The sequence below is a fragment of the Melanerpes formicivorus genome, unplaced genomic scaffold (genome assembly GCF_026170545.1).
Source record: "Melanerpes formicivorus ecotype bairdi unplaced genomic scaffold, bMelFor1.0.p_v2 SCAF_3, whole genome shotgun sequence".
Classification (NCBI taxonomy): domain Eukaryota; kingdom Metazoa; phylum Chordata; class Aves; order Piciformes; family Picidae; genus Melanerpes; species Melanerpes formicivorus.
The window spans coordinates 7,522,283-7,549,669 of NW_027142355.1; the positions used below are offsets into that span (position 1 = coordinate 7,522,283).

General features: G+C 39.9%; 1 protein-coding gene across 5 annotated transcripts in view; it reads right to left on the reverse strand.

The window, feature by feature from the left end:
• Positions 1–2,999: 2,999 nt before the first annotated feature.
• The window catches only part of TRABD (TraB domain containing), a 35,779-nt gene continuing 11,391 nt past the window's right edge, over positions 3,000–27,387 (reverse strand). For 3 of the 5 annotated variants that reach the window (XM_068165900.1, XM_068165918.1, XM_068165909.1), the window contains exons 2-10: positions 26,522–26,584; positions 24,409–24,487; positions 21,691–21,857; positions 20,585–20,725; positions 15,889–15,999; positions 14,325–14,464; positions 12,923–13,095; positions 10,194–10,305; positions 3,000–7,474 (exon numbers count right to left, since the gene is read on the reverse strand). In XM_068165900.1, the coding sequence (XP_068022001.1) occupies positions 7,297–7,474; positions 10,194–10,305; positions 12,923–13,095; positions 14,325–14,464; positions 15,889–15,999; positions 20,585–20,725; positions 21,691–21,857; positions 24,409–24,487; positions 26,522–26,545 (1,125 nt within the window). In that variant the 5' untranslated portion in view covers positions 26,546–26,584 and the 3' untranslated portion in view covers positions 3,000–7,296. Of the gene's footprint in view, positions 7,475–10,193; positions 10,306–12,922; positions 13,096–14,324; positions 14,465–15,888; positions 16,000–20,584; positions 20,726–21,690; positions 21,858–21,987; positions 22,125–24,408; positions 24,490–26,521; positions 26,585–27,387 lie in introns of those variants that run through there. The other 2 variants (XM_068165927.1, XM_068165936.1) reach the window with 2 other exon arrangements.

The following is a 27,387-nucleotide window of genomic DNA, read 5'->3' on the forward strand; positions in this document are numbered from 1 at the left end:
GAAAGCTACCTGGGGTAACCAAACCTGGCAGTTGCTTTTACCCCATGCTAAGTTAAAAAAAGAGACTGAAGAAAACTATGAGGTGAAATGCAGTAAGATCTCTAGCTGTGGTACACAGGCTCAACTGTTAACTACTAAACTAGCTTTTTTCAGATGGATTAGCTCTGCTCTTACAGGTAGCACAACAAAGGCATCCTGTTCTACAAAGGATCTTTCACCAACTGCTGTTGCAAATGGAGAACTAAATGAAGTACATGGACTAGTTCTGTACAGTCAGCTGTGGACCACAGGATATTGTCACGAGTGGAGCAAGTCAGCATGGGAACACTGGTGCTGTTTGGTAACAACACAGCCTGTGTATGCATCATCTCTCCTCTAATGGGAGAGTGGGAGGATAACATGACTGCTGTGGCTCTAAGAGAAGACCAAAGATGCAGCATTATACCTGTTCGTGGTTTACATCCATTTGTCTGTTCTCAAAAGCAGAGCTCTCTTCCAGACTAAGGGACTCATGATGTGTGGGAGCGGAGAGGTCTTGCTGGGATGAGGTGTTCAGACAAAACAAGGGAGCTGAGAAAACAGTGAGCAGACAAATTGCAATCCTGAGGTCCACTTTGGTGAATTAAGGAACTTAACCAGAGACTGAAACTGTGAACTGTACAGCAATGTTGTGACATATCCATGTGTTGGTTTCCAAAAGCTACTACTATGCAGCACTTAATACACCTAATGTTTTACTTACTAGTTATGATGGAAGTCATGTTGTTTTTCTGTTCATGCTTTGCTTGTTTCAGAAGGAATGTGCTCATGTGCCTAGTTGAACATCTTATGTCCATTGCTGGTCTAACAGTTTTGGTGGCTTCCAGCTGGAAGGGACTGTGCTTACAAGCACTCAAGAACGGTTTGAATGTCCTTGGAGGGGATTGGGGTGGCTTGTGAGCAAGAGGTCCTGCTGGAGCACACAGCAGTGGTGGCAGAAGGGTGACAAGCAAGTGCCTCTGCTGCTACTGTCTGGTATGTAAACTGCCAGATAAGGTCCTGCTAGTGCTTGGCCATCTTGCACAGGGATCAAAGCTAACAAGGAATAGTTGCAGCAATAATCACAGGAGGCAATTCCAATTCTCTGTAACTTAAACCCAACAGGACAGCCATGGGGAATTTGTGTTGAGCCAGGCTGCCCACGGTGGGTAGCCCTAGTAGTAACATCATGTAAAACTGTGTCTGCCTGGGTAACTGGCATCAGAAATACCACAGTTAAGTAGAGCTATAGCAAAACCAAGACTCATGGGGAGGACATAATCAGCAGCAGGTTGCTTATATGGATGGAAGAGAGGAGGTGGTAAAAAGGTGGGCCTGATGCTGAAGGAAGTCCACTGAAGATGACCACAGCGATTCTGCTGCTGGTGTTGTGGATGCTGAGGGCCAGTAGCAACACCAACATGCTGACTGAAAACCTAGAAGACTGGAAGGCAAGGCCAGAGATAAGCCACTGGGCTCATTGTTACATCTCAGGCTGTATATCAAAGTGTTGGGCATGAACCTGCACCTTGGGACTTACAAAACAGTCACTGAGTAGATCTGAGATCAAGAGCTCATAACATTGTAGCTGTGCTTTACAATGTGCCTTAATTATGTCTTGGGTTACTGGTCCTAGGAGGGGAGCCACACCTCAGCACAGGCACAGAGCTGTGGTTCACACCATGGGAATTGTGAAGAATTGCCTCAGGGTCTGGTAGACACGTCCACTTAAAACCAGACATACCAGGTAAACCATCTGCAGTCAGTAGATGGCACTAAATTATTACTATTATATTTTCTAGTTAAATCAACTTGGTGCCAGGGCTTGGCTCCAAAGAACTTCAGCTATAATCATGAGGCATGAAACAATATGGGGATGGAAGCAGGGATGGAGATGCAAGGAGGTGAAGGTGCTCACTGGCAGGTGGTCAAACCTGGAAACCTGCTGCACAAACTGCAAGATAAAGTACTGAGTAGTCCTGCCAACCTTGGCCACACACAGGTCCAGGAATAGACACATTCTTCTGCTGGCCCTGATGATGGCAGGTACATAGCTCAGTCACTGCAGACACATGATGCGCTAATAACCACCATGCTCATACCAAAAGTCACCCTCACAAACTGGGCAGAATAATTAAATAATCTCTGTAGCCAAAAGCAGGGATATTCTACACTGAAAGTATGTCACTTAGCTGGGAGGAAACAACTGAAAAAAGTGTAACAGAGTGGGGTCATCTTTTTTTAAGTCTGACAACACAGCAGCAACAACTAGCTTGTATGAAGCAAGTGTGAAAGTGGCAGCATACATCTTTTCCCTGCTCAAATGAACACCACTAGAGCTTTCCTGTACAGTACTAAATGAACGGATATGAAAAGACCAAACAAGCAAAAGGGAGTGTTTCCTCATGTTGCACCACGGCCACCCCCAGAAGAGCTACAGACACAGAACCAGAGGTACCTAAGAGGGAGAGAGAGTCCGGTGGCAGAATCCAAGAGCAAGATCTTGCAATAGAAGAAGAGCACACATGACCCTGTTTCCACCCTTTTCACTACAGGGAGTGAGAGTAAGGCTATCCCTATCTTTCCTGCTGCCACCTCCCCCAGAGTACAGAAAGCTGTACTCTGGGGGAGGTTTGGTAGGACTGCAGCACATAGAAGACAAGTGGCATGGGAGAGCATAATTAGACAACTTCCCACCCAGCCTCTTTAGCTGGGGCCTGCTGAATAGCCACACAGACAGACACAAAAGATCTGCTGCTGTGGAGATATGCAGTGGTTCCATTTTTTCACTTGAATGCTCGGTAGATGGACTTCAGCTTTGTATCATTAGAACCACTTGCAGCCTGTGGGTGATGTCTTCCATGCACATTTCCACAGCCAACTGAAAGGGCTCACTGAAGTCCTATCAGTCAGGGCTGGAAAAGACTGTTCTGCAAATACTTTAAAAATTCCAAGTCTTGCAATAAAAATCAGTCTGAAAATACAAGTCTAAAATTAAAGTTTATTTCCATTTTAGAAAGAAACAGGAAAATATGTACATGAATATCTTAGAGCTACACAAGTGACAGTGTGTTGTTTCCTTTCTACCTGCAGTTCCCACTACTGCTTGGCACTTTGAGGTAACTTCATACACTTCTCAGTGCCTTTCAGATGTTTAACAATACACACAAGACAAAGCTTTCAGTGGAAAACCAGGTAGTATTAATCCACCTCAAAAATATTTTTTATTCAGTATAGAAAAGACATCAGAAACGTGACTTAGGCCAGCAGTATGCATGGAATGCTGGTGAAGAATACACTCTGAAAGGAGGCAGCTGCCTTCTGTCTGTGCGGGTGGGCAAACTGAGGCTGCCTGACTGCTCATTGCCTTGCAGCATGTCATCTGCCAGTCCCATGGACAGTATTTGACTACAGTTTTCCAAATACTTTTCTTCCACTTAAATGGCTTACCCAGCACTTTGTAATTGCAGCTCCATGTGCAGCCAAAGAGAACTTTGCCTCATCAAAGGAAATAGGACTGCACTTTGCTTCACTCTTGTACAATCAAAAAGTATGTACACTTTGTCAATCAGTGGTCCAATCAGCAGACTGTTTAGCTGGTATATTATTTGTATGTACTTACTTTTGGTATGAATACAGATCCCTTTTATTAATAGCTTTTTTCCCCAAAAGTAATGGGTATATTGATTTACCTGGCTCAATTTGAAAAATTAAACTCTCTTTGCCACTAATCCAACACATTTTCACTTGAAAGGCTTTTAAATTCTCCTCTAAAGGGCAGCACTGTAAGCACAAGTGACTGTGCTTGATGCTGGACTTGTGTATGAGCACTTTGCTGGACTGGGACTAAGGCCTTCAGCTCCTTGCAGGACTAAGCACTGGAGAGACATTAAAAGAAAAGCAACAACAAAAGTCCACTCACCATGCCTAATGTGGACTTCAGGTTTAGGTACTCCTGTTGAGAAGTCAGTCTCCCTGCATGTGCAGTAGGGCAGGGAAACTCATCCTCTCCTCCCTTGAATGATTAGAAATGGTAGGTGGAGAAACTGGTTTCCATACCTCAGCATTACACTCAAAGCCCCTGCAGCAGGAGGTATTGACTACAACTGACATTCTTAGAAAAAATGTGTTACATAGTGAAATTCCACTATACTAGATCTAGCTAACCAGTATTTGTTCTCAGTAAAAATACATGCTTTCAACAGAAACGGTGGTTAAAATATTTTATTTTTTATATCATAGAACATAAAGTTGTTTAAATCACTTTAAAGGCACACGTTGTTAAAAAATACTTCAAATTTACATCACATGTACAAATGCATAAAACAGATGTACATGTCACCAAAAAAATACAATATGGCTTTGTAAGGTTGAGGCAGGGCTGGGACAATTCAATGTATTTAAACTTTACAGGATGCTGTTAACACTGAAAGGACCGACTGAGACAGAAAAGAATAGACCTGAAACACTGATTATGCTACATAAACAGTAAAAGACATTGAATATACAACATTGAGCATTCGTGTATGGATTCATAGGACTGTTAGTTCTGCAAATTCATCGGCCTTTCCAGTGCCACTGAGTAAACAGCCCGTGCATATGGACCTGCCAGTTTGCAACAGGGGGAAGAGAAATTGCAAATTCTGTCCACAAACAGGCTCCTTGAAGAATCTGCTGATATGCTTTGTAGAAAAAACAGAAAAAAGAGTGAAACAATAGACTTAAGGTATCAACTGAAGATCATAATTGAATAACGAACGGACAACTTACATGGCAATCACTTCTGCCTAAAAGCATAAAATATTAAGTCTGCAAGAATGCTCCATGACAATCATTTAGCATTAGTCCCACCCAAATTTAAGGCTCATATCTAAAATTTACCTTAGATTTGATTTCATTTGTGTAAAATTACCTGAGCACAGATATCAAAGATCTACAGAGCTTTAAAAATATCTGCAGATACCTTAAAAATCTGTAGATAACTTAAAGCAAAACATCAACATATCGAATTCTACCACCTAAAAATTCTAGAAAACCCCCCAACACCTAACAGTATTTTGGTAGGTCAGTAAAGCCAGGAGCAGAATGAGCTTAAGCTTTTGCTTTCATCTTTTAAAAATGTGCATACAATACAATAGGATTATTCAAATAGGATCGCTTATTTGTAAACACATGAAACCTCAAAAGAAAAAAAAGAAGAAAAGAAAAAAGATATCCATCAGGAATCAAAATTCAAGCAGTCACTAGTCTTCTACAAATTGTTTACAAATGCTGCTTTTCCTCTTGCCAGAGATGGCTGGTGGTTTCTTAAGCACTGACAGATGGAAAATAAAAGGACCTGCCTCCGTTGTATGCTGTGTTATCATTTACACTTTGTGTCCGAGATGTGTGAACCGCTGCCCTTTTAGTTTCTAAGGTTTTACTTCCCGCACAACTGCAAAGACCAGACCCTGAAAATCACCTAGCACCATCTTAAAAGCTATGCAGGATCGGGTTAGGTTTGACAGGTTTAAAGACAAAATATGCAGTTACACAATTTTCTGCATGGGGACTCACAACATTTTCAAAGTGCAAGGCAGAAAGCAACAGGTTGCATGGCCAGACCAGCTCCCAGCAAATTCAATACCGTCACAGAAAGGAGCATTAGACCCTTAACTTCCTTTAAAAAGCTTGGAAAAGAAAATACGGCACAGAAGATACATGTACATACTTCCAGCAAACAGAAGACCAAGTAGGGTGATTTCCAGTGCAAGGCTTTGGAAATGCACCCTACTAAAAGCAGTTTGTTGGTTTTATTAAACCAAAACAACAAATACAAAACACAACATCACCTCTTTTTCCTCCTGCCTCACACACTGGTTCCTGTCTTTCATTCCCAAAAGAAATTAATACAGACAAAACCTTCACTTCAAAGTGATGAGCAACTGTACATCAGCCTGAGAAGCAAATACACCAAGATAAAACTCTGATATGACAATTACAGTTCTCTGTGTTGTTGAACGGGGACTAGCTGATTGCAGAGGGCGCTTTACAATCATTGACAATCCTCTATAAAGGGCACCAAAAATTCCTATTAAATATGAACCTAGGATTAAAGAAACATAAACAACAAAAAAGGAAAAAAAACCAGATTGATGATGGATGGCTGTCCTGGATAATTAAGAAAGAAAAATCACAGCAGTCTGAAGTACCCATAGTTCTGTGTATAGATAGCAGGAAATCCAAATAAAATGATACAGCTAGTTTGAAAAACAAAATTGAACACGTCTTTTCTATTAAATAGGTTAAAGTATTAATTCACTGAGAAATTACATTGATAAATAAGGTATTTTTGTGTATGAAAAATGAGGGGCAGGTACTCTTAATTCCAGACTTCGCCCTAATAATGAATGGTCTGAGAAACAAAAGCAAATTGTACAGTAGTTCTAGTCTCTTAAATTTACAATACTGAATCCAGCAGGATTTGGCTAAATAATACAGTTTAAATAAGCTAATCTAAAGGAACAGACTGTCCTGTAAACATCTGACAAACCACACTGCATTCTGATGGCGTGGCTATGCCTTCTCTATGCAGGAGAAAGACGGTTCAACTGGTGGTGGTAACAAGGGATGCAATCTAAAGGCAACGTTCCTGTTCTTCAGTAAGGCTTGTAAAAAAAATTTGAGCAGTGTACGTACGACAGCCTGTACAATTCTTAAATTTTTTTGAAAGCTCAAGTTTAAAAAAAGCCTAAATGTTTTCAGTATAAAAACACACGTTGAGAAGACGTCCTTCTAAATTATATGTAAAAGTGTCTGGCACCAGAAATGACCTCTAGGTATTATTATACCTATGGAACAAAACAGCAAAGAATCACTCAAGACAAATTTCCCTGAACTTTGGAGTAGATGCAGCCAATTAGGTTACTTCCTATTGTTCTATTCCTCTGGAAAAGAAGTCGTGAACTTAACACTCTTTAAGCTGTCTGTACTACATCACCAGTTATATGTATATTATATATACAGTATGCATATATAATATATTTGTGTACATTTCTTTTACCTCAATCTGGAATCACATGGTTTCATGCAACACATCAGGAATCAAACTTACTCATTAGAACATAGCTGGTGTAACTTTAGTATCAAGTCTTTTATCATACAGTGATTTAGTGTTGCTCAGCATCAATCATCTCTGTGTCTAGAACTCTCATCTCACCCTTCTTTCATTCCAGTTCTCACTTGTTGCCTCTATCACTCTTTTTCAGCCACTTTCTTCACAGTGCCTCCACTCGATGTTCAATGTTGAGATCTTATTTCTGTCAGCTTCTGAAGATAGCTCTGTGCTGCTGGCATTGAGAGGATAAACTGAACTGTCCTTTGACCTATTCGGTAGCAGCCATATCCCATCAGTCCAAAAACTGTTGCTTTTATGGCAAATTTGAAAATCTTACTTGAAGCTGAGGGAGGAGGCACACTGAAGCAAAAGATATAAAAGTAATGTTAACATCCACACAGCTGGAAAGAACAGGCATCTTCCAATCCAAACATGGAACTTTACTCCCCTTACCCCTTAGAGTGCAGGAAACATGCAGTTAACAGATGTGGCATGAACAAAGCACACTTTCACGCTTAAGGGCTGCAACCAAATGAAATAATAAAACCAAAAATGTAAAAAATAATAAAGACTCTTTCACTTATGCACAATGCCACTCTTAATGGCTACGGACTGTGACTTTCCCATCACACTCAAGACTTCTGGATGAACACTAGAAGTTAACACTTTGTCAACCTGTTTATCATGTTACTGTTGCACATCACTTTCTGCAAAGTGCGCTTGCTATTTGAAAGGCTCTGCTATCCTAAACTGCTGTAGAGACAGAAGAAACATAGGACACAGCCTAAGACCAACACCTATACAGTCACTCTGCTGTCATTCAAGGTGGTGGAGGGAAACACATCAGGACCTGATCAAGTTTGTACATCCAGAAGGGCTAAGTCTGGAGCCGGGCTGGCCCTTGCACAGATTTGGGGGGGGTGTTTCAGCAAGTACCCTGGGGATGCCAGGCTTACTAGCCTAACTGCAGCTCCCAGCATAAGCATGTTGAGGGTAAGTCTCTGCAGTGTGAGAGCCTCTGAATCTCCACAGATGACAGTGCAGACCAATCAGAGGCTTTGCATGAAGCTGTCTCCACTCTGGTAGGTTTTGCTGGCTTTGAGACCTTCACAGAGCAATGTGTAAGTCTGCACTAGCTTCCTGGAAGCAGCAGGGCAGAGGACAACAGGCAGAATGCCTGCCTTAAAGTAACCTTACTCAATTAGCATATGAAGAAAACTGTTAATATCACCTCAAATTAAAACTGTCTTTGAAAGCACAGCCACATGAACATGTAGCCCTGCACCTTCACTAACAGACTCTGCAGCACCTCATTTGGCCTGCACCCACAGCATGCCTACACTGCAACTAAAATAGTCCTCTCACAGGGTCTCTGCACATCTTCTCAAGGAAGCCACAACTTCTCATTTAGTTCACACAGCAGTGCAAAAACGTGGTGGCAAAAACACTCAAATCAGGTTAGGCGTGCTGAGATAAGTACAAACCAGACTAAGTTTAGATCCAAGCACTCAAACTAGGGCAAAGGTTTTGCTTATTAAGGGAACATAAAGAAGAGGGTTTTTTTAAAGAATATACACTGAATAAACCATGGAATAAAGTCATCCCCTTACACCTTATGTGTTTTTCTGTCTATTGTTTCTCAATTTCCATCCCTTAGTGCAATTAAAAAAATCAGTTCATAACAATTGCAAGCAGACACTAAAGTCTGCTGAGACTTAAGTTACATGCACAAACTTAAAAAAGGGAAGTCTGAGGAAAGATCACTTTACAACTTGTAAAACCTAACTAAATACCTCCAAAAAAAAAAGGCAGCAGCTGCAGAGCAGTAGCATGAGGGGTAAAAGTGCAACAAGAAATCAGTCGCAAATATAGTAACCTTACGAACATCATTTAGTTTATACTATTTTGGAAAGTCAAGATAAAGCAAGATTCATGTCTTACAGAAGATACTGGCAACCATTCCATCTAGCTATGGCATTGGCATGGTAAAGACAATCAAGTCAGAGTTTAAACTTTGATGAAAAATGCCCTCTATGAAAGCTTGGAGGACATGCAATCAGGCTTTTGGCTATTCAGTTCTGTAATGTCCATGATGTAACCAAAATTACCCACACAGATATGGATTTGCACAACCTCATTTCATGCATTACTTGTGAGGATGCAGAGAAATACAAAGATCTGGTTTGTGACTCCAGGTGAGCCTTAGCTTTGAAACAGACTTTTAAAGGGCTAGGCAGGGCTTCTGTACTTTGCATTCTTGGATGCAGACACCAGAAGCCTCTCTAAATAATATTTTAGATGCCTACATACACTGTTTCATTGGGGCACAGTCTCTTTTGTTTTTCAGAGTTTCTGAAGAGATGGGTGAGATGCTTACACACAGTAAATCAGTATGTTAAGGTAGATTGCCAATATTTGAAAAGCTCTATCAGCCTAAACCACCATAGACCAGTCCTACCAGCTGATGCTACAAACCCTCCTACATTTCTAAAGTCCTGACCTTTGTGGCTGTACAGGATACACAATCTGAACATTTTGGTTCTTTAATTCCTTCCTTTACAAAGCACATGCATCTATTTTAATAGGTACTTTGGAGCAAAAGTTCACCAAGTACATATCTTATATCAGCCCATATGCACACTAAAATGTGATATTACTTGTATATGTACAGACTGAGCAACCATGATAATAAGCTTGCCAGAAACAGCAGTGTCCTGACAACACACGCTTTGCACCAGTTTATATTTACCCCAGCTACACTGGAAGCCTGGTTTTGTTTTTACCATCTTCTGTAGCCCTTATTTGAATTACTGTTTTAAAAGCCTTAAGTGTGGATCAGTGAATTTTCTTTCTAGACAAGGGCATCTTCTCATCTCTACTTCCTTCGATAGCCAACTATTTACTTTTTTGCTTTGATATTTTCTTTTCCTTTGCTGTAAGTACAATCTGCAAGCACAGCAAATCAGTGAGCTGACAGGGCAAATATGACAGCAATGATGCTTCTTCAAGCTGTCTTTTATCAATTTGTCAATTATTGTTGTCTTTTAGCAATAGAGGCTGTTACATGAACAATGTTTACCTCATTATTTCCTGGATGTTTAAGTCAGAGTTCCAGTTCTTTTCAATTCCAGGTACATGACCCATCCCAACAACACCAACTACAACAGCTGGGATGTATTTTCTAGGTTCAGCTGAAAAAGAGATGGAGTGAAGTAAACACATCAGGAAAGGAACTGATTTCAAGCTACAAATAAATAGGTGATGTACAAGATTACAAAAATGCAATTTCCAAGAGGTAAAGACTCTTACTACTAGACATTAAAACTCTGTTACATACTAGAAATTAATACTCATCTCACCTATGACATCTCATGCTGAAAGTCTGAAAAAAATAATTAAAAAAACCAAATCAGCAAGGTTTCCAGATTTTTGGAAACACTTGTTTCAGGACACAGACCTGACTGGGGCTCATAATTCAGCCTCAGGGTAAGAAGCTCAGCAGACGCAACCTAAATGAAATTCATTCCTTCTCTGTGAGCCATGTTTCTGCACTGCATATTAGGAACAGCCATGGTCTTTGCTATCTTCTGAACAGAGCTATCTCCACCACTTAGGATGGTGGCAGTCAGTACATATACGAACTGTGACAAGACCTGAGTTAACAAGCAGAATGAACAACTGGAGAATAGCACTTGAAATCACAACTGCTTCTGTTAGATTTACTGTTACAGACATGGCCTCAGCAAGTAACAGCAAAAGCAGCACTATTTCTGTATAGCAGCTAGCCAGACACTGTGCAACATCTGCTAGCTCCCATCTACCATCCAAACTCAACACCACAGTGGAATTTAAAATGTTGTTCCTGAAAGTTTTGGGATTCTCTTTCCCCCAGTAAAAATATGTCATCACATGACAATAAAAGTAATTCACAGAAAAATTTAAATAGTAGTAATTAGGCTGCTTTCCTACATGGGGAAAATTACACTTAAATATACTACATAAATATAAAATGTGAGCAAGTTCCATTGTCTTGCTTTAAATATCCACACTTGACTGTCCCAGGAGTAAGTAAAAAGAAAAAAATAAAACAGCTCCCCCTAAAATGGAACAAAACTGTATTGAAAACACTACAACTATTACACATCTTCTCAAAAATGTTTCTTTGGACTTGACTTTTCTCAGTCTGTTCTACGGTTGCTCTAAATCAGAGCTTCAGTTACAACAGTGGCAGAGCACAGCACCACAGCAGAATGGGCTGTCCACAGCACATCACATTCACCTTCATCTGTATGTTCCTGTCTGCTGCTGGGCAGGATTCAGAGGTGACACCAGTAGGGTTTAAAGCCCTGCCTGAATCTTAGTCCTGGAAGAAATTTTTATCCTTCTCTCAGAATGTTTTGTATGGAGTAAAGATAGAATGAAAAACTGAATGTGAACACTTCATCTGCCAGCTGTTTGGAGAAATTCACCCAAGCAAACAGTCCAAGGCTAACAATAAATCAGACCTAGTTTAAGAATACATCAGACCAGAAGTGTATTTCAGTCCTAAAAATAATATTCAGAAATTTCCCCTTACAATGTCCCTACAACAGGAAATGATTGGACAATGGTGATGCCCTATTTCTGCTCCTTTGAACTGTGGGGTTTTATATTTTGCTTATAAACCTTAAGTATATTATTTGTCATTTCCCCCCTTTTTCGCTTTGCCTCTCACAAGCATGAATGAACAGTACAACAGATGATATGTATATAAACTGCACAGCGTCTAAACAAAACTCCTTGGTATTGTCTCTTCTTAAATAAGATACTGAGACACATGACTAGCAGTCAGGTAGTCCCTCATGGTCTTGTCTTTTTTTGATTCCAACTTCTATTTTAAGTCCTTCATAATGCCTTCAATTTCAAAGGCATTCACTAAAACAGTGACCCAGACACTGAGCTTTTAAGAAGGTAGAGTTAAAGCAGTAGATACCTTTTCTGGCTCATAACCCGTCCGGGACCAACAATAAAACTAAATTTTCAGCCTGCACTTTGGACCAAGTAAATGAATGCATCTGTGTCTCTTTCAGCCATATCAACTGCACTTACAGGAAATACTGTGTGTTTGGACAAACTTTATGAAGGCCACAAATATATTATTAGGCAAGTCAGAGGAAAGAAATAAGTGTAAGCCCCTCGCCATTTTTTCAGTCAGTCACAAGACAGTGCCAGTCTCTGACTGCAAACAGTATCTTAAGATAGCTAAAGTGTGTAGAGGGAGGGCATGCAGACCATATTTGGCAGAAAAATACTTCCAAAGGCCATAGAAAACAATCATTCTATATGCCTATGCCTTGCTGAAACATGCAGAGTCACATGTTCCATTATCATTGTGACATGAGGGTTCCTAGCAGCTCAATTTATATTAGACACAATATGAAAAACTTTGAAATTAGAAGTAATGTATTTAGCAAGAAATGCATCATCACTAGCTGCTCAGGAACAATAAATCTGGCAAGATAACCTCGTGGGAGACACATGACATAAACCTAGACTGTCCCATGCTCTACTGTAATCCTAGATGCCTTCCTTTATCAAAAGTAATTAGTATTTTCCAGTTTTAAATAGCACAATGAAAAAGAAGTTGTAATTTGGAGTCTACTGATCCAGGTGGTTGCAACAGAAGTACCCCTAATTTTTTAAGCACTGTGATTTTATGTTACATGTGGCACACAAGAACAGAAAATCCCACATTTCCTGAGAAGAACTGAAATTTGGATTAGTATACAAAGAACACCTTGCTGGTTATATATGCTTTAAAACAATTACTTTCAGAAGCTCGAGGTAGTTCAATCTGCTTTGCTGCTTGCTTCAGCATGTAGGTCAAGTAAATGTCTCGTTCTGAGACAATCGTTCGATGAAGATCAGGGAATTCTCCAATCATTTCTGCCATCATCTGCTCCAGTAAATCCTTCTGTTTGCATTTCTCCACATCATCTTTACTGAAAGAAAGGAGAGCTTTCTCAGTATTTGTTATGCTTTTAAAGCCCAATACAAACCAATGAATAAAAACAGTTCAGTATTATATATATTCAGCAACCTACTCTACACTTCTCCCACAGTTCTTCTCTCCAAAAGCAAAACAACCTCCATAAACCTGAAAAACTAGATACCTAACAATGCCTCTACAGTAAGAGGAAGAAGAGAGGTCACCTGCCTTTAGGCAGTCCAACCGGATTTTCACCCTTCCCAGTCTGAAAGCTGACAAGTCAGAGGAAAAGCACTAGGGCTTCAAAGAAAATATATGTTATCACAGTGCTCCATTTTCAGTGTATATTAATAACCTTAGAAGAGGCAACACAGAGCACTCCTGAGACAGCAGATCTGAACACAGAGAGGCTCTATTTAAGGGACAAAAAAAGCACACCATAAGGCGCAGTTTGAGGAGATGGAAAGAGTTATGCAGGTTCCTAGTGTCAATCACAGGTCTTCAGCAGGGAAGTCAAAGTTATAAATCAGTTCCCTGAAGAGAAGAATAGGAAACTGGCAGGAAGTAAATAAAAACTGCAGAAGTAAATGTAATTAGCTTTTTAATTTTTTGTAGGTGCTGTTAATCATTTGTTTGTATCTATAGAACCATATAAGCATCTGGTTTTGCATTACTGTCTACTGAAGAATGATGCCAAACATGCTTTCTTTGGTTTTCAAGATCGAAAGGATGCTACAAATGGCAACAGGGATGTCCAAAATAAGAAATGCATTGCTCCTTACAACAAAAGATAGAAAAGCTATCAGACTGACACAAATTTGATACTGAATCATGCCATTTTGTACAGAATCTCATGCTGATAGTTTGGTGCACAGTATTTCACTCTTCCCAACAACTTCCAATCAAAACCACCTTTCCTTTTCAACCCCCACTCTCATGCTATTTAAAAAAAATAATAAAAGTCAATTGTATGACAACAACTGAGATTTTGTGTCCAAGCTTCAGTGGAAAGCTAGTGTACATATACTGTAATTACCTTAACATTGCAGTTGAAAACTGCAATGTTCTTAGGATGGATAAAAGAATGCAGAAAAATAGATCCTCCAGTGCCCCTCAAAAGCCTGCATGTAGTTTCATGCTGGTATCAGGCTAGTAAAAAATACTTCAAAGTTTCACTGCATCAGGCTGGACAGGAGGACTGAACAATTCACCCTGATAAACATATGGGATGCTTATTCATACCTGATTGGGTCAGATAAGAAGCAAAGGCCCCAGGCAAGCTTGACTTTTTGCCAGAAAGAAAGTGCAGCAATTGCTCTTTTAAATGTAACAGGGATGGGTCGGTCTCCAAGATGGAATTTACAGAAAGGTACCTTACTGGCCTGAAGGAGAAAATACAAATCACTAGTCAGTTCAGCATTTCATACCGCAACACAGTACATCCTCATTAAGAGGATGCTTTAATGTTACACAAGGTATCCTGAAAAAGAGTAAGCAGCACCATACTTCAACATAAAAAAACCCCAGTTGTCTTTGCTGTAAATACAATTTACAAAATACTTCATCAGCTGCAAGAAGTAGTAGGTATTACAGTAAAAACATTAAATTGCAATGCCATCCACTTCAGATTACTTTTACCTAAGTAGGTGTAGGAGCTTTTTCCTTACGTTGCTCAACACCTTCCTGGGTTTGAATGAAAGGAGTGCTTGCTTGTATTGCTTTAACATAAAATTTGTCAGGATGAATTGCCTACCAGTTTGTCAAGGTGAAATATATTCCAGGAGGAACGTACGAAACACAAACTGATACCAGGTACCATATGACAGTACAAGGTGAGTCTTCACTGTAGGCTCAGACTGACAAATTTTAGCACAGCACATAATTTCTAGAAAATTATTCCCTCTGCACACCTGTATGTTAAAAGATTTCAAAACAACCACTGTAGAACAGGACAGAGGTAATATACAGATATCTACTTTTCTTTCCTCCTCAAAATGGAAAACACTTCAGAATTTCCCCTCTGGTCTGGAGTGCTCAGGAAAATAAGCCTTGAAATAGTTCTCTTTTTGTTAAGGATAAATACATCAACAGCTCTGTTATCTCATATTTCCTTACCTAATTTACATAAAGATATCAAGATACATTCTGCAAGATGGACACATACAGTGAAAACAGTGTTTTGGTATTCCCAGACAAAAAAATACACCAAACCAAACCAAAACCCAAACCAAACCAACCAACCAAACAAAAAACCCAACCCAAAAGCAAAAAAAAACCCCAAACCCAAATAGTAACTGTGATACACAGCTGAAGTTCAGCCATTATTTTCTTCCCAGTATCACAGCTCTAAGTAGTACAAAAGGGAACATCAAAAGACCAGAGAGGATTAACAGACCAGTAAGAAATTTCACTTCCCCAAATAATCTTTCTAGAGGAATGTGTTAAGTGTCATTAATGCTTTATAGATGGTTTTCACAGCCTGAAACCCTGACAGCACCAACAGTGGGACCACAATCCATATGCAGAATTCAAAAGCAATTCTTTTACAGGAACAAAATAAATTAGTCATCAAATGAAATCAGTATCAGGAAAACCTTTTATCATTTGAAGCCTTTTTGGAGTTGCTTTCATGCCAGTTAGGGGTACAAATCTCTACACTTTCAAGTATATTTTGAAACTGAAGATCATAGGCAGAACTATGGCCAGAGTGCTCCTTTGTAGTCAGTAACAAATGGTTTTATTTAGTTTGACTCTGGGAACAAAAGGGTAGCAATCTGACCTCAGAAAAAACATTTCAAGTTCACACCTCTTTGAAAGCCTCCCTGAATTCTCCTCCTGGGGCCATACCCAGCTGTTCTGTGATGTGAGCAGAAACCTTCAGAAGCAGCATTTGCATCAATCCAGACATGACTCCATTCTGGCAGAAGAGGGAAATAAACAAACAAAAGAAAAACATCAACATGCTGTGTGAATTTCTCAGAAGAATACTGTTCACACTCATGAAAAAAAAAAAAAGGCACATTAATTATGATAGTAAAGAAGCAGCACCAAGGCTACCTCTTGTATTTCCTTTTGTATTGTGATGTATCTTCGTATCTTCGCTTCAGTGCGTGGCCAGAGTAGCCTCCCTTTTCACAAAGATGTATGGCAGAGTTAAGAAAACAAAGGAGGACAGATAGACCTACCTCAGAATACTTACTCCGTTTGGTCAAAGAAAGGGTCTAAACAACTGAATGGTAAAACAGCTCACACTATGAATTTAACTTTTCTTGCTCTGATTACAAAAAAATGGGACTAGGGAAGTATAATCCATTGAATGTGCAGTGAATGCTACGTTGCAAGGATACTGAAAGGGAAGTAGGTAGTGGTCTAATCTTAAACACACTTCCAGAATTCTGGGCAACACTAGGCTTGGCACTGGTTAGGTTAACAGACACAGAAAGAGAGAATCTGGTGTTGCACAATAAATTGCTTGCATGACTTCAGCACATAAAACCTTAGAAAAGCCTCACAGTCCTGAATATGACTCACTCCCACAGAGACTGAAGGCCTCTCCTCACATAGTCCATTACTTTCTGAACAAAGGCTTAAAATCAAGACTCTTCAACTTTAAAAAGAAAATAATTCTTATACATGTATTTATGCAAAAATTTCCCTTCCCCATGCTTTTACACTAAAAATGAAAGCAACATCTCAAAGAAACACATTCACAGCTATTCCTTCTGTCCAGCTCTGACTGTCCTCAACCAGTTATTTTTACAACTGAGTTACTAGTCCCCAACTGTATTCTGTACTTTGGTGATGCATCACCTCTCAATTTGGCACCAGTCCATACCACTACCAAGAGGCATTCCCCCCCATTCCCTCACCCGAGGTGCATTTCCTGCTATAGCACCACCTTTAAGCAATTGGAGATGAGGTTACACAGGGTACCTTGAGTTAATATCACTGTCTGAAGTTACCACAGGTTATTTGCTGGCTGATCTCCTCTTCAGGACTGATGTATTTGAAGCTGCATTTTCACATGCTGACAGATTCATCCTGCTGGCTAACAGAGTGTCCAAGGCATTTGTGCTCTTAACTTGCATGGGACTCAGCGCCAGCGCCGTATTTGCCCAGCAGCAAGGAGTAAAAGGTTACAAGTAGCCATATGTAGAAGCACTCAGAAACAACCAGCCACACAGATAATGTTGGGGTGTAAAAGGGCAAAATGTACAAAAATTAGGTGAACAGAACAGTAAAAAAGATTATTGTCAATACCAAATTATTCAATGTCAGATGAAGGCAGGCGGACTATGAAAGAGTAATAAATCCCAAGTGGTTGGCAATTATTTCATAGTTTAGATGCAACAGCCATAAATATAAAGCAATGCACAAATAGGAAGAAATTGCTTTCTAGGTTCCACAGAAGGGCCACAAAGATGACCAAAGGGCTGGGAAGCTTGTGATATACAGAAAAGCTGAGAGAAATGCTAAAACAGCAAGCCTTGTTCAGATTGCTGCACAGTAATGGTAGGGATACAGAAGGGACAGTGGAAACAGGAAGCCAGGAGAGAATACAAGATAAAACCTATCTTACTAGTTTGGTTTAAGTCAGCTGTTCAAGCAGCCTGCATTTGATCCAGGTACTAGTCTGCAATGTCACTTTGTTTAATGGAAAGCAAAAAGGTAGTTCTCTGCAAACAACTGTTTTGAAATATAAGGAGGGGCTGGAGGAAGGTTGTTTCTAACCTACAACATTTCATTGGTAAGTTGTGAATACCACCACCCCTTGCAAGCACGTCACAGTTTCATACTAACATTCTCCTTGGGATCCAACTTCAGTTCAGAGCAGTGAAATGCTACTGAATCAAAAGGGAAAGGCTGGGAGGTTTGTTATGTGTTTGGGTTGTGGGTTTTTTTGGTGGTGGTGTTTTTTTATGGTGTTCTTCGTTGTTGTTGCTTGGCTGTTTTTTTTTTGTTGGTGTTTGGTTCTTCATTTGGGTTTAAGTTCAGGGTTTTTCGGTTGGTTGGTCAGTTTTGTTCCCCCTCCCCCCCCCCATCTGAGACTACATACTGAGAAAAAGGTGTAACACCCACATTTTACTATTTGCATTGTCCCTGGTGACAAAGGAGACTGAAATTGAGCTGTAACAATAGGCAGGATCTTTGCAATATTCTCTGGCTTTGGAGTCAACACAGTTGTTTCCTACTGTCTGCATGTAAGATCACTTCAAGCCCTGGTAGGAAGTGCTAATTACAAAGCTATCAACATGAATTTATGCTACAGATAACCCCCCAATCTGTTATTTTCCTCTTAATGGAGAAAAACAAGAAAATTTGTTTCATTTAGCTCTGATACGAAAGTGCCCCAAAAAACATCAACAACAAAAAAAAAAACCCAACCCAGGCTTCTGTGCTTGTTGAATAGGTCAGAAAATCCCCAGCTGTGCTGCTCTGGCTGCTGTGAGCATACATCCTTTCAGCGACACGCATCAGAACTAGTCATTGTATCTAAGAGACGGATGCAGCAATTCATGAAGTATGCAAATGTTTCGCAATGTTATTTCATTTGACAGGACATAAGTAAAGAAAAGAGGAAACACATTATTGCCTAACATTGAGTCAGAAAGCCTGCACTCACACATTATGTGCACAAACACACAAGTAGACTAGCCCCTAGTCACTGCACTTATGCATGGATGCAGATCACATTTTTATGAGGGGTGCGACCCTAGAAATTCCCTCAATTGCATCAATAAACCAATTCCAGTATATAATTGCCACACAACCAAAATAACAACCTATTAATCTGTCCATTCAGCTGCACATTGGAAACTGTTCTTATAATTGACCATATACTGTCATTCTGACCAAATGCCCTGCCATTTTAAAGTCAGCTTTGTGCTGTTTCACTGTGTCTAGCTTCTTTAAAGGCAAACTAACCTGACAAAGCTGAAAAAAATACAGGAGAACACACCCCACACATCTAAACTGCCAGAGTAGTTATAATTTTAATCAAATCCCATGCTTTTCAGCCCAAAGCTTTCAAAATCCTCCCTCAAGGCCTGCTGTCAATTAGAACTACTCCAAAAAAGTGTATGAGATTTTTAAAAAAGGGCAACACACTGGGATGATGAAGGAACACTGCAGCTAAACAGATCATGACAGACTAGAGAAAAATTAAGCGCTCCATATATAGTTGTGATACAGATTTCACTAGTAATAATATCTTAGCAAAGCATTACAATGACAATTTGTGTCTTGCAAATAGCATAAGTGCTAAGTCCAGGAGGATTCCTGCCAAGGCCAACAACTGCCAAAGCAATATTGTTGTGGAACAGAAGCACTCAATACTTCAGCTGAAATAAAGTTTGCCAGTGTAATGGTATTGCCTCCTAGATGAACAGTATTATGCTCTCAGCCAGTAGGAACACTGGTTTTGGTTGCAACTTGACAAACTGCTCTTAACAGAAACTTTTGCATTCTCACTGTGGGAATACTGGCTGGATGGCCATGCCCAGAGTGGTGGTGAATGGTGCCACTTCCAGCTGGGCCCAATCCCGTTTAGTATCTTTACTGATGTTCTGGATGAGGAGATAGAGTCCACCATTAATAAGTTTGCAAATGACACCAAGCTGGGGGCAGGTGTTGATCTGTTAGAGGGTCAGCCAGCTCTGCAGAGGGACCCTGACTGCCTGGGCAGATGGGCAGAGTCAAACATGATGACATTCAACAAGCCCAAGTGCTGGGTTCTGCACTTTGGCCACAACAACCCCATGCAGTGCTACAGGCTGGGGTCAGATTGGCTAGAGAGCAGCCAGGCAGAAAGGAACTCAGGGGATACTGGTTGACAGCCAGCTGAACATGAGCCAGAAGTGTACCCAGGTGGCCAAGAAGGCCAAGGGCATCCTGGCCTGTATCAGAAATAGTGTGGCCAGCAGGAGAAGGGAAGTCATTCTGCCTCCATACTCAACACTGGTTAGGCCACACCTTGAGTACTGTGTCCAGTTCTGGGCCCCACAATTTAAGAAGGACATTGAGACACTTGAATATGTCCAGAGAAGGGCAACAAGGCTGGTGAGAGGCCTTAAGCACAAGCCCTATGAGGAGAGGTTGAGGGGGCTGGTGTTGTTTAGCCTGGAGAAGAGGAGGCTCAAGGGAGACCTTATTGCTCTCTACAACTACCTGAAAGGAGGTTGTAGACAGCTGGGGGTTGGTCTCTTCTCCCCAGGCAACCAGTGGAAGAACAAGAGGACACAGTCTCAAGCTGCACCAGAGGAAGTTTATGCATGAGGTGAGGAGAAAGTTCTTCACAGAAAGAATAATTGGCCATTGGAATGTGCTGCCCAGGGAGGTGGCAGAGTCACCCTCCCTGGAGGTGTTAAAAAAAAAAGATTGGATATGTCACTTGGAACCATGGTTAAGTTATCATGAGGTGTCAGGTATTGGGTAATAGGTTGGAATTGATGATCTCTGAGGTCTTTTCCAACCTGGTTGATTCTGTGATTCTGTAATAATACCTGCTTTATAGCTTGTTGAAGTTTTTCCAGATTTATTTCTTTGGCTTCTTTTAGTAATGTCTTTTCATCCATTTTTAACATGGAAACTCTATACTGGCATAGTTCCACCACAACTACATCAGGCTGCACTTCTTGTATTGTCTGAAAAAGATAATTTACACCAGTTTAGGAAGGATTAAACAGAAATGCAGCCAACAAATACTTTCATGAGAAAAGGGACTTAATAAAAGCACATTAGAGCAATCATTTTCAATTAAAAGAACCAAGAAAAAGTAAATAATGCTTCTCTAAATAGCTATGTACTGACAAAAACATTAAGGAAAAAGTCAATGAAATGCTTTAGCTACTGATGTTTTGGAACACAAAAAGACTGAGAACACATTGTGCTGGGAAGAGGTGAGAAAAACGTGATGGTAAGACTCTCCACATTTCATGAAGTTCCTTTTGACCACACTCTGTGATCATTTGCAGTCTGAGTTGGAATAAGCTTTTAAAAACCATGGCTGATGGTTCTTGCACAAGATTCCTCCTCCTCCTCCTCTAGCTCCTAGAGGATAAAGCCACTCTAAACCGCAGACTTTGGATAAAGTACAGTATGAAATAGTTTCTGCTTTCACCAGCGCTTTGGACCTATTTCCATTTTGAGAATCAAGTTTGGGAAGGCATGGTTTTACAGCTCAGTATTATACACCCTAGGCACAGACAAGCTGTAAACTGCAGTTTCTGTTCTAGGCTTTGCATCTTCTTAGCATATCATCACAGTGAGCATACAACAACCACAGTACACACTGTTGGTGCAATACTGCTATTGTGACAGTAATCTTCATTAGTAAGACTTCTAACACTGGCACTGTATCTGCATTGGCTGTTCAAGGACAAATAAAAATAATAGATACAGGAGAGCAATGCATTCTATCAAAACATTAAGTTACTATGCCTGCCTCAGCTCATGCCACAGGACTATGAGCCCTATAAGAGCCAACAAGAAAAAAAGAGTCTTGAGTTTACAGCATAGAACTGAGTCAGGAGGCTGGACTTCATTCTACTTTATGGTAAGTTGAGAACAACCTAAACATGCTGCTGAAGGGCTTCCACTTAATATTTACCTTCACTACATCTTTTTTGCTGCTGTCACTGAAGTGGGCTGTCCCAACCACATATACTTTAGAACCATCCTCAGTGCCAAGCTCAGTCACAGTGCTTGGTAAAGCAGGCTGCTTCTGCCTCTTCTTCATTTTCATCTCCAGGAGAATTTTAAATGCATCTGCATCAGCTATACACAAAGAAAAACAGAAAAGCACACATGACTATAAAGTGCAGGTAAGTAAAACAGAAAATAAAAATGTCACCACTAAACATCAGAGTGGAGCTAAAAGGCCATCAATTTATCACTGTAATCTTACATTCAGTTCTGAGGCTACATCATTGAGAGTGCCACCACTGGAGAGGCTGCCTCCAAGCATGGGTCTCAGTCCAGGTTTCCTACCCTGTGGACACTGGGACAGGTTGTCCACGCAGTTCAGTAAGGGAAAGAGAGAAGCTGTGTGGCAGGTGAGGTGGATAGAGAAGCAAAGAATACTTAGAGAAGATATACACTAAATTTAAAGGGGAAAAATTAAAATAAAATAGCATGTTTTAAATACTAAACCAAAAGCATCCTTTGGGGGATTTTATCTGTGTGAATGATAGCAACACATGTACACTGGTGTGAGTACCCTGGTAAAGTCACCTACACATACTGGCACATATAGGACACCTACGGTACCAGTCTTAGCCTTTTCTGTTGTTAACACACTAGGGATAAATATACAATTGAAAATTAAACCTTAAGAGGTACTCAGGTCAGGAAACCAATCACTCCTTCTCTAGTTTCAACAACAAACTATTTAAGACTAGATGTACAACATAGTTTAGCCTATCTATATTAAACTTGCCATGGAAAATTGGAAGGTCTGTCAGTTCCATCACAGCTGCTTGTTAAATGCCAGAAAGCCTCATTAACTGAGATAGAGAAGCTTCAGTTTTACATCAATAGAAAAAAAACAGTAACTTTGCATCATCTTTAATTTGTAATGTATCTTAGGAAAAAAATGAAAAAAGCATCAAGCAGGAAAGCAGAGTTTTGTTTCCAACCAACTCTCTTTCTTTGGCAAGCTGCTGCACAAGTTAGCAGAGGTCTCAAGATGTCCAGAAGCCTGGAATAGGATCATAATCCCAGGAAAGAGAAAATAGGTTAGTGAACAGTTTGCAGGCCGGATGTCAAAGATGCAGATAAATTATAGCCTCCTACCATACATTTATTTGTTTTACCAATCTGGATGAACTGCGTGGCTCTGGCCCCAGATCTGTCCCACAAATACTTATCTCACAAGATTTTATGTCAAAAAACCACAAAATCCCCCCCCAAAAGCCACCCTCCATCATCCTTCTTAGTTAAGATTTTAGCAGCATACTACTTCATGGTCAATACCCAAGAACATGGTGTGCTGCAGTCAGTATGGTCTGACCTAAGACCATGAACAGACGGTGATGCTAAAGTGGGGAGGTGGGGTGGGGAAAACACGACTGTAAAAGGAAGAAAAGGAGATCAGACTGTTGCATTTGTAGCACTCTCAGTCACACAATCATAAAGGCAGCCACAGTACATGAGCTGAAATCTACTTAAGCAAATATCCTATCTCCCACAATGGTAGCAGTGGGTATCTAACAAAGAATACAAGAAACTGAGAAGCGTGAATCATACCTTCCCCAAATACTCTCCCAGTCCAGAGCCATTTATAGCACAGATACCCTACTTTAAAGTAGTTTCTATCTATTCTCCCCCTCACTCTTAAAGAATTTAATGTCTATTAACTTTTCAAGCCTTTACTTCATACATATATTCAGAACTGGACCGAACAATGTTTCATGTGAAGAAAAACTGCTGCAATATTGTAGTAAAAGATGTTATTATTCAAGGACATAATCAAGTTAAACATTCTCAGGAGTGGCTATTGTTTTTATTAAACCAACTTCTCTATCTGGAGAAAAAAGCAACATACAGAAAAGCTAATCTGTTTATTTAGGTCTGAATGCTTTTCCCATAGCTTTAGTCAAGGCTCTGTTTGCTCCCATGACTGTTATTTCTGAAATGTGTGATCCCTAGGGATTATTCAGCAACTTCAGCATTATAGTTATATTGCTCTTACCTGCTAATTTGCCCTAAGGTGGTTCAGAGCCTATTACTTGCCAGAAGGCACAATCTGAATGCTCCAGTTGTTCAAAAGGAGCATCATATACATTAACATCACAATGGTATAAATAAAAACAAAGTAAATCCTAAGAAGCCTTTCTTTCTCAGAGGGAGAAAGAAAGGTAGGGACTGATATTCTTCCCAGGTTTTGCTGGAATACTTCCATTCCTGCATGCTGTAGCCTTAGCTTTCATATCAAATTATCATCATGCTAGTGTGGGCAAAGTATTCCATTTGGAACAACTGATTTAACATCACAACACTGGATGCCAAAAATCAAAGCAAACGCTTGTGCATCTCTGGCTTAGAGAGCAAGAACCGAGCATAAAACAATAGCCAAGTAGATCTATTCAATCAAAAACCATTTCTGTTTTTTTTGAAAGCATAAGCACAGAAAACTGAAGATTGACAACTGGGTTTATGCAACTGGGTTCTTCTACAAATCATGAACAGTTTAATCAGATGTGACCTCATTCACACCACCTTTTTGTGCTAAGAGCCATAATTCTTAATAGGCAAGGAAAAAGCATGGACCTTTAGCTTAACATACTTCCAACATGATATACTCGCCCCAGTCAAACCAGAAACATACAGATATTCTGTGACACACTTGATGTTTCCTTTGGGCCATCTTCTGGTGCATCAGAGGAGGACATTGGATCTGCAGCAGCCTGTGTGAAACAAATTCAAAAGGAGGCTGGGAATTATAATGAAATGTTTTAATACCTCTTTCCCCTTGTGAGTTTTCTCAACCTGAACCTACATATAATATTCAAGCAAGTAAATAATTTAAACAGTGTCAAGAGTTCAAAACGGCTGTGGTTTCAGAACTGTTTTGCTCCTAGCCAGGCAAGTCTGAGAAAGATCATGTCAAAAATTACTTCATACTTATCTTAAGAGGTAAGATTTATACCTTACATGGAATAAAAACAAAACAAACTGATTCCTGAGTAAAAAGAATACATTTATTTCTAACACTAGTGTTTTCTGCATTGGAAACTAAAACATTTACCAGTTACTATAACAATATTGCCATTTATTGACTCAACTACCAGCCAGCATTAGTCTGTCAGGAGTCAGCACTCACAAGTATACACACTTCCATTCTAGAAGACTCCATTTAAGTATTTTATTCTCTTGAAGTAACACAGTAGGCAAACCGAAATTGATCATTTGTGTTCGTTGACTTTACAGACATTAGAATTTAAAGTCAAAATGATGCAAAGAATCTGCATAGTTTTATTCTCCAAATCAGAAGGCTATTGAAAATATTCCCAAAGGCTGACTTTAAGGTATTATCATCACAGGTATTTGAGACAGGTCTTCAGTTAACAAAATCTTTAACCAGCAGGCAAGTTTCAAAACCTATGCATAGAATTCAAACAATCCCAGTAATTCAGTCTACCATCCTAGCCAGAGAGGTGCAGTTAGTGCAGAAGAGAGAGACTTGAGAACTAGGGAAAGCTCAACGATAAACTATCCTTAGGCAACTACATGAAACTGAAATAGAATAAGGTTGCTTATAGGTAGAATTTGGAATTCTTGAGCCACATTAAATCAAAAAAATTAGACAAAGTACCTTCCAAATGGAAGACAGTATTCATGAGTCAGCAAGCAGGCAGCAAAGCTTTCCTGAAGGGTGTCAGTTTCTTAGCTAGAATGACTGGTTTATTTACTTTGTACTTATCCTGGTAAGATTTAATATAGGACTGTACAAAGCACATCTGATTGTTAAGAGCTTTCAACAAGAATGATTAATTTCTTCTTGCATTCCATTGTGCCAAACAGTAATTTTCAGATAATAAATACTGGGTGTCTTACTTTGGCCCCAAGGAAGGTAAGGCAAAAGTTACCATAGATTTCATGGAGTGAGACTAGAAAGTACAACAGCTTTATGGTGCAAAGCTTAAAACATTCATAGTAACATATCATTCTTTCATTACAAAGCAGAAGTCTGTTCATTGACAACTGCAAACTGTAGTAACACAACAAATTGCAATTACATTCACAAATCTAATTTAATACCAGCTCAGCTTTTGATCACAGCATATGGTTTGACTCTCCTGATTGCACATACAACTCCAGTCACAAAAATATTTGGGAAAAATGTATCCTTCTGTAACATAAGGAATTAATCCTGTCACTTATGCTGGCTTTGTGACCATAGCAAGATTACAACTTGTAGCCATTTTTATTTTAGTCTGTTTTGTAATTAACTAACAGAACTTGTAAACCAGAAAAAGGGTTTGGTATCTTTGTATACGAAAGGACAAGAAAAGGAACATAAAGAATAGCAAAAAGCAACTGGCATTTAACTTGTCAAGGTCCTTAACAGCAACATCATTTGCATACAATCAATTTGTGTGATTTACTCACATGGTATTTTTTCCTCCTAAAGGTTTAAGCTCATAGGTTAGGCTATTTTCTGCAATTCCCCACTTGCAAATAAATTAATACAAAGCATCTTTTTTAGCTTTCATAATCGCAGGGAAAAGAACCCTGAAAAGAACTTAAATGTGGCCTAAAAAGTGTGCTCAGCCCCCACTATCCCTCTATTTTAAAAGGGGTCTCACACTGGTCATCTTGACCTTTTGACTTTGCAGTCCTTCACCTCAGTATCCTGAGTAGAATGACTTGGTTGATTCAGTCTTGACCTTCCCTGCAATTCTTCTGAGAAAAAACACCATTTCACCTCCAAGCCTTACCTCAGGCTGTTGCCCCTCTTGCATCCGTGCAGTGCAGGCTTATTTTCACCAACCACACAAGAACTGCAAGAAGTAGAAAAAATGGAAGGGAATTAAAATTTAATGGCATAACCCAGAATATTTAAGAACTATAAGGGGGAGGAGAGGGTCTGGGGGGGTGGAGGGAAGTGGTGTCTCTATAATCTCTAACATAAGATGAAAGTAACAGAAATGGTGTATTGAATGTGTATAAATGCTAACTTTCCAACTCTGCTGCTGTTAAAAAAAACAATAAAATCTGAACAAAAATCCCCCAGTATGATCGCCCTACATCAGCAGGTTAAAACTAGCCTGTTCCAATCTAGTCCCTGCATTAGCTCTGACAAAGAAGGGTGGAATCAGAACCAAGAATTTGCCTTTTTTGCTGTCTTAAGATTTCACAAAAGTGCCCTTTTCCTCCAGATCACTCATAATCATAGAATCATACCACAGAATGCCAGGCTAGAAGGGAACTCAAAGGTCATCTGGTCCAACCTTTCTTGGCAAAAGCATGGTCTGGACAAGATGGCCCAAAACCATCTCCAGATGAACTTTAGAAGAGTCCAATGTTGGGTAATCCACCACTTTCCTGGGGAAATTATTCCAATGCTCTCACTGTTAAAAAATGTTCCTCTTGTGTCCAATTGGAATCTCCCTTGGAATAACCAGTATCCATTACCCCTTGTCTTTTCCAGGTGAGTCCTTGTAAAAAGGAAGCCTCCATGCTCTTTGTAGCCAACCTTTAAATACTGGAATACAGTGATAAGGTCACTCTATAGCCTTCTTTCCTCACAGCTGAACAAACCCCTTTCTCTCAGTCTTTTCTCCTATCAAAGGATTTATAGTCC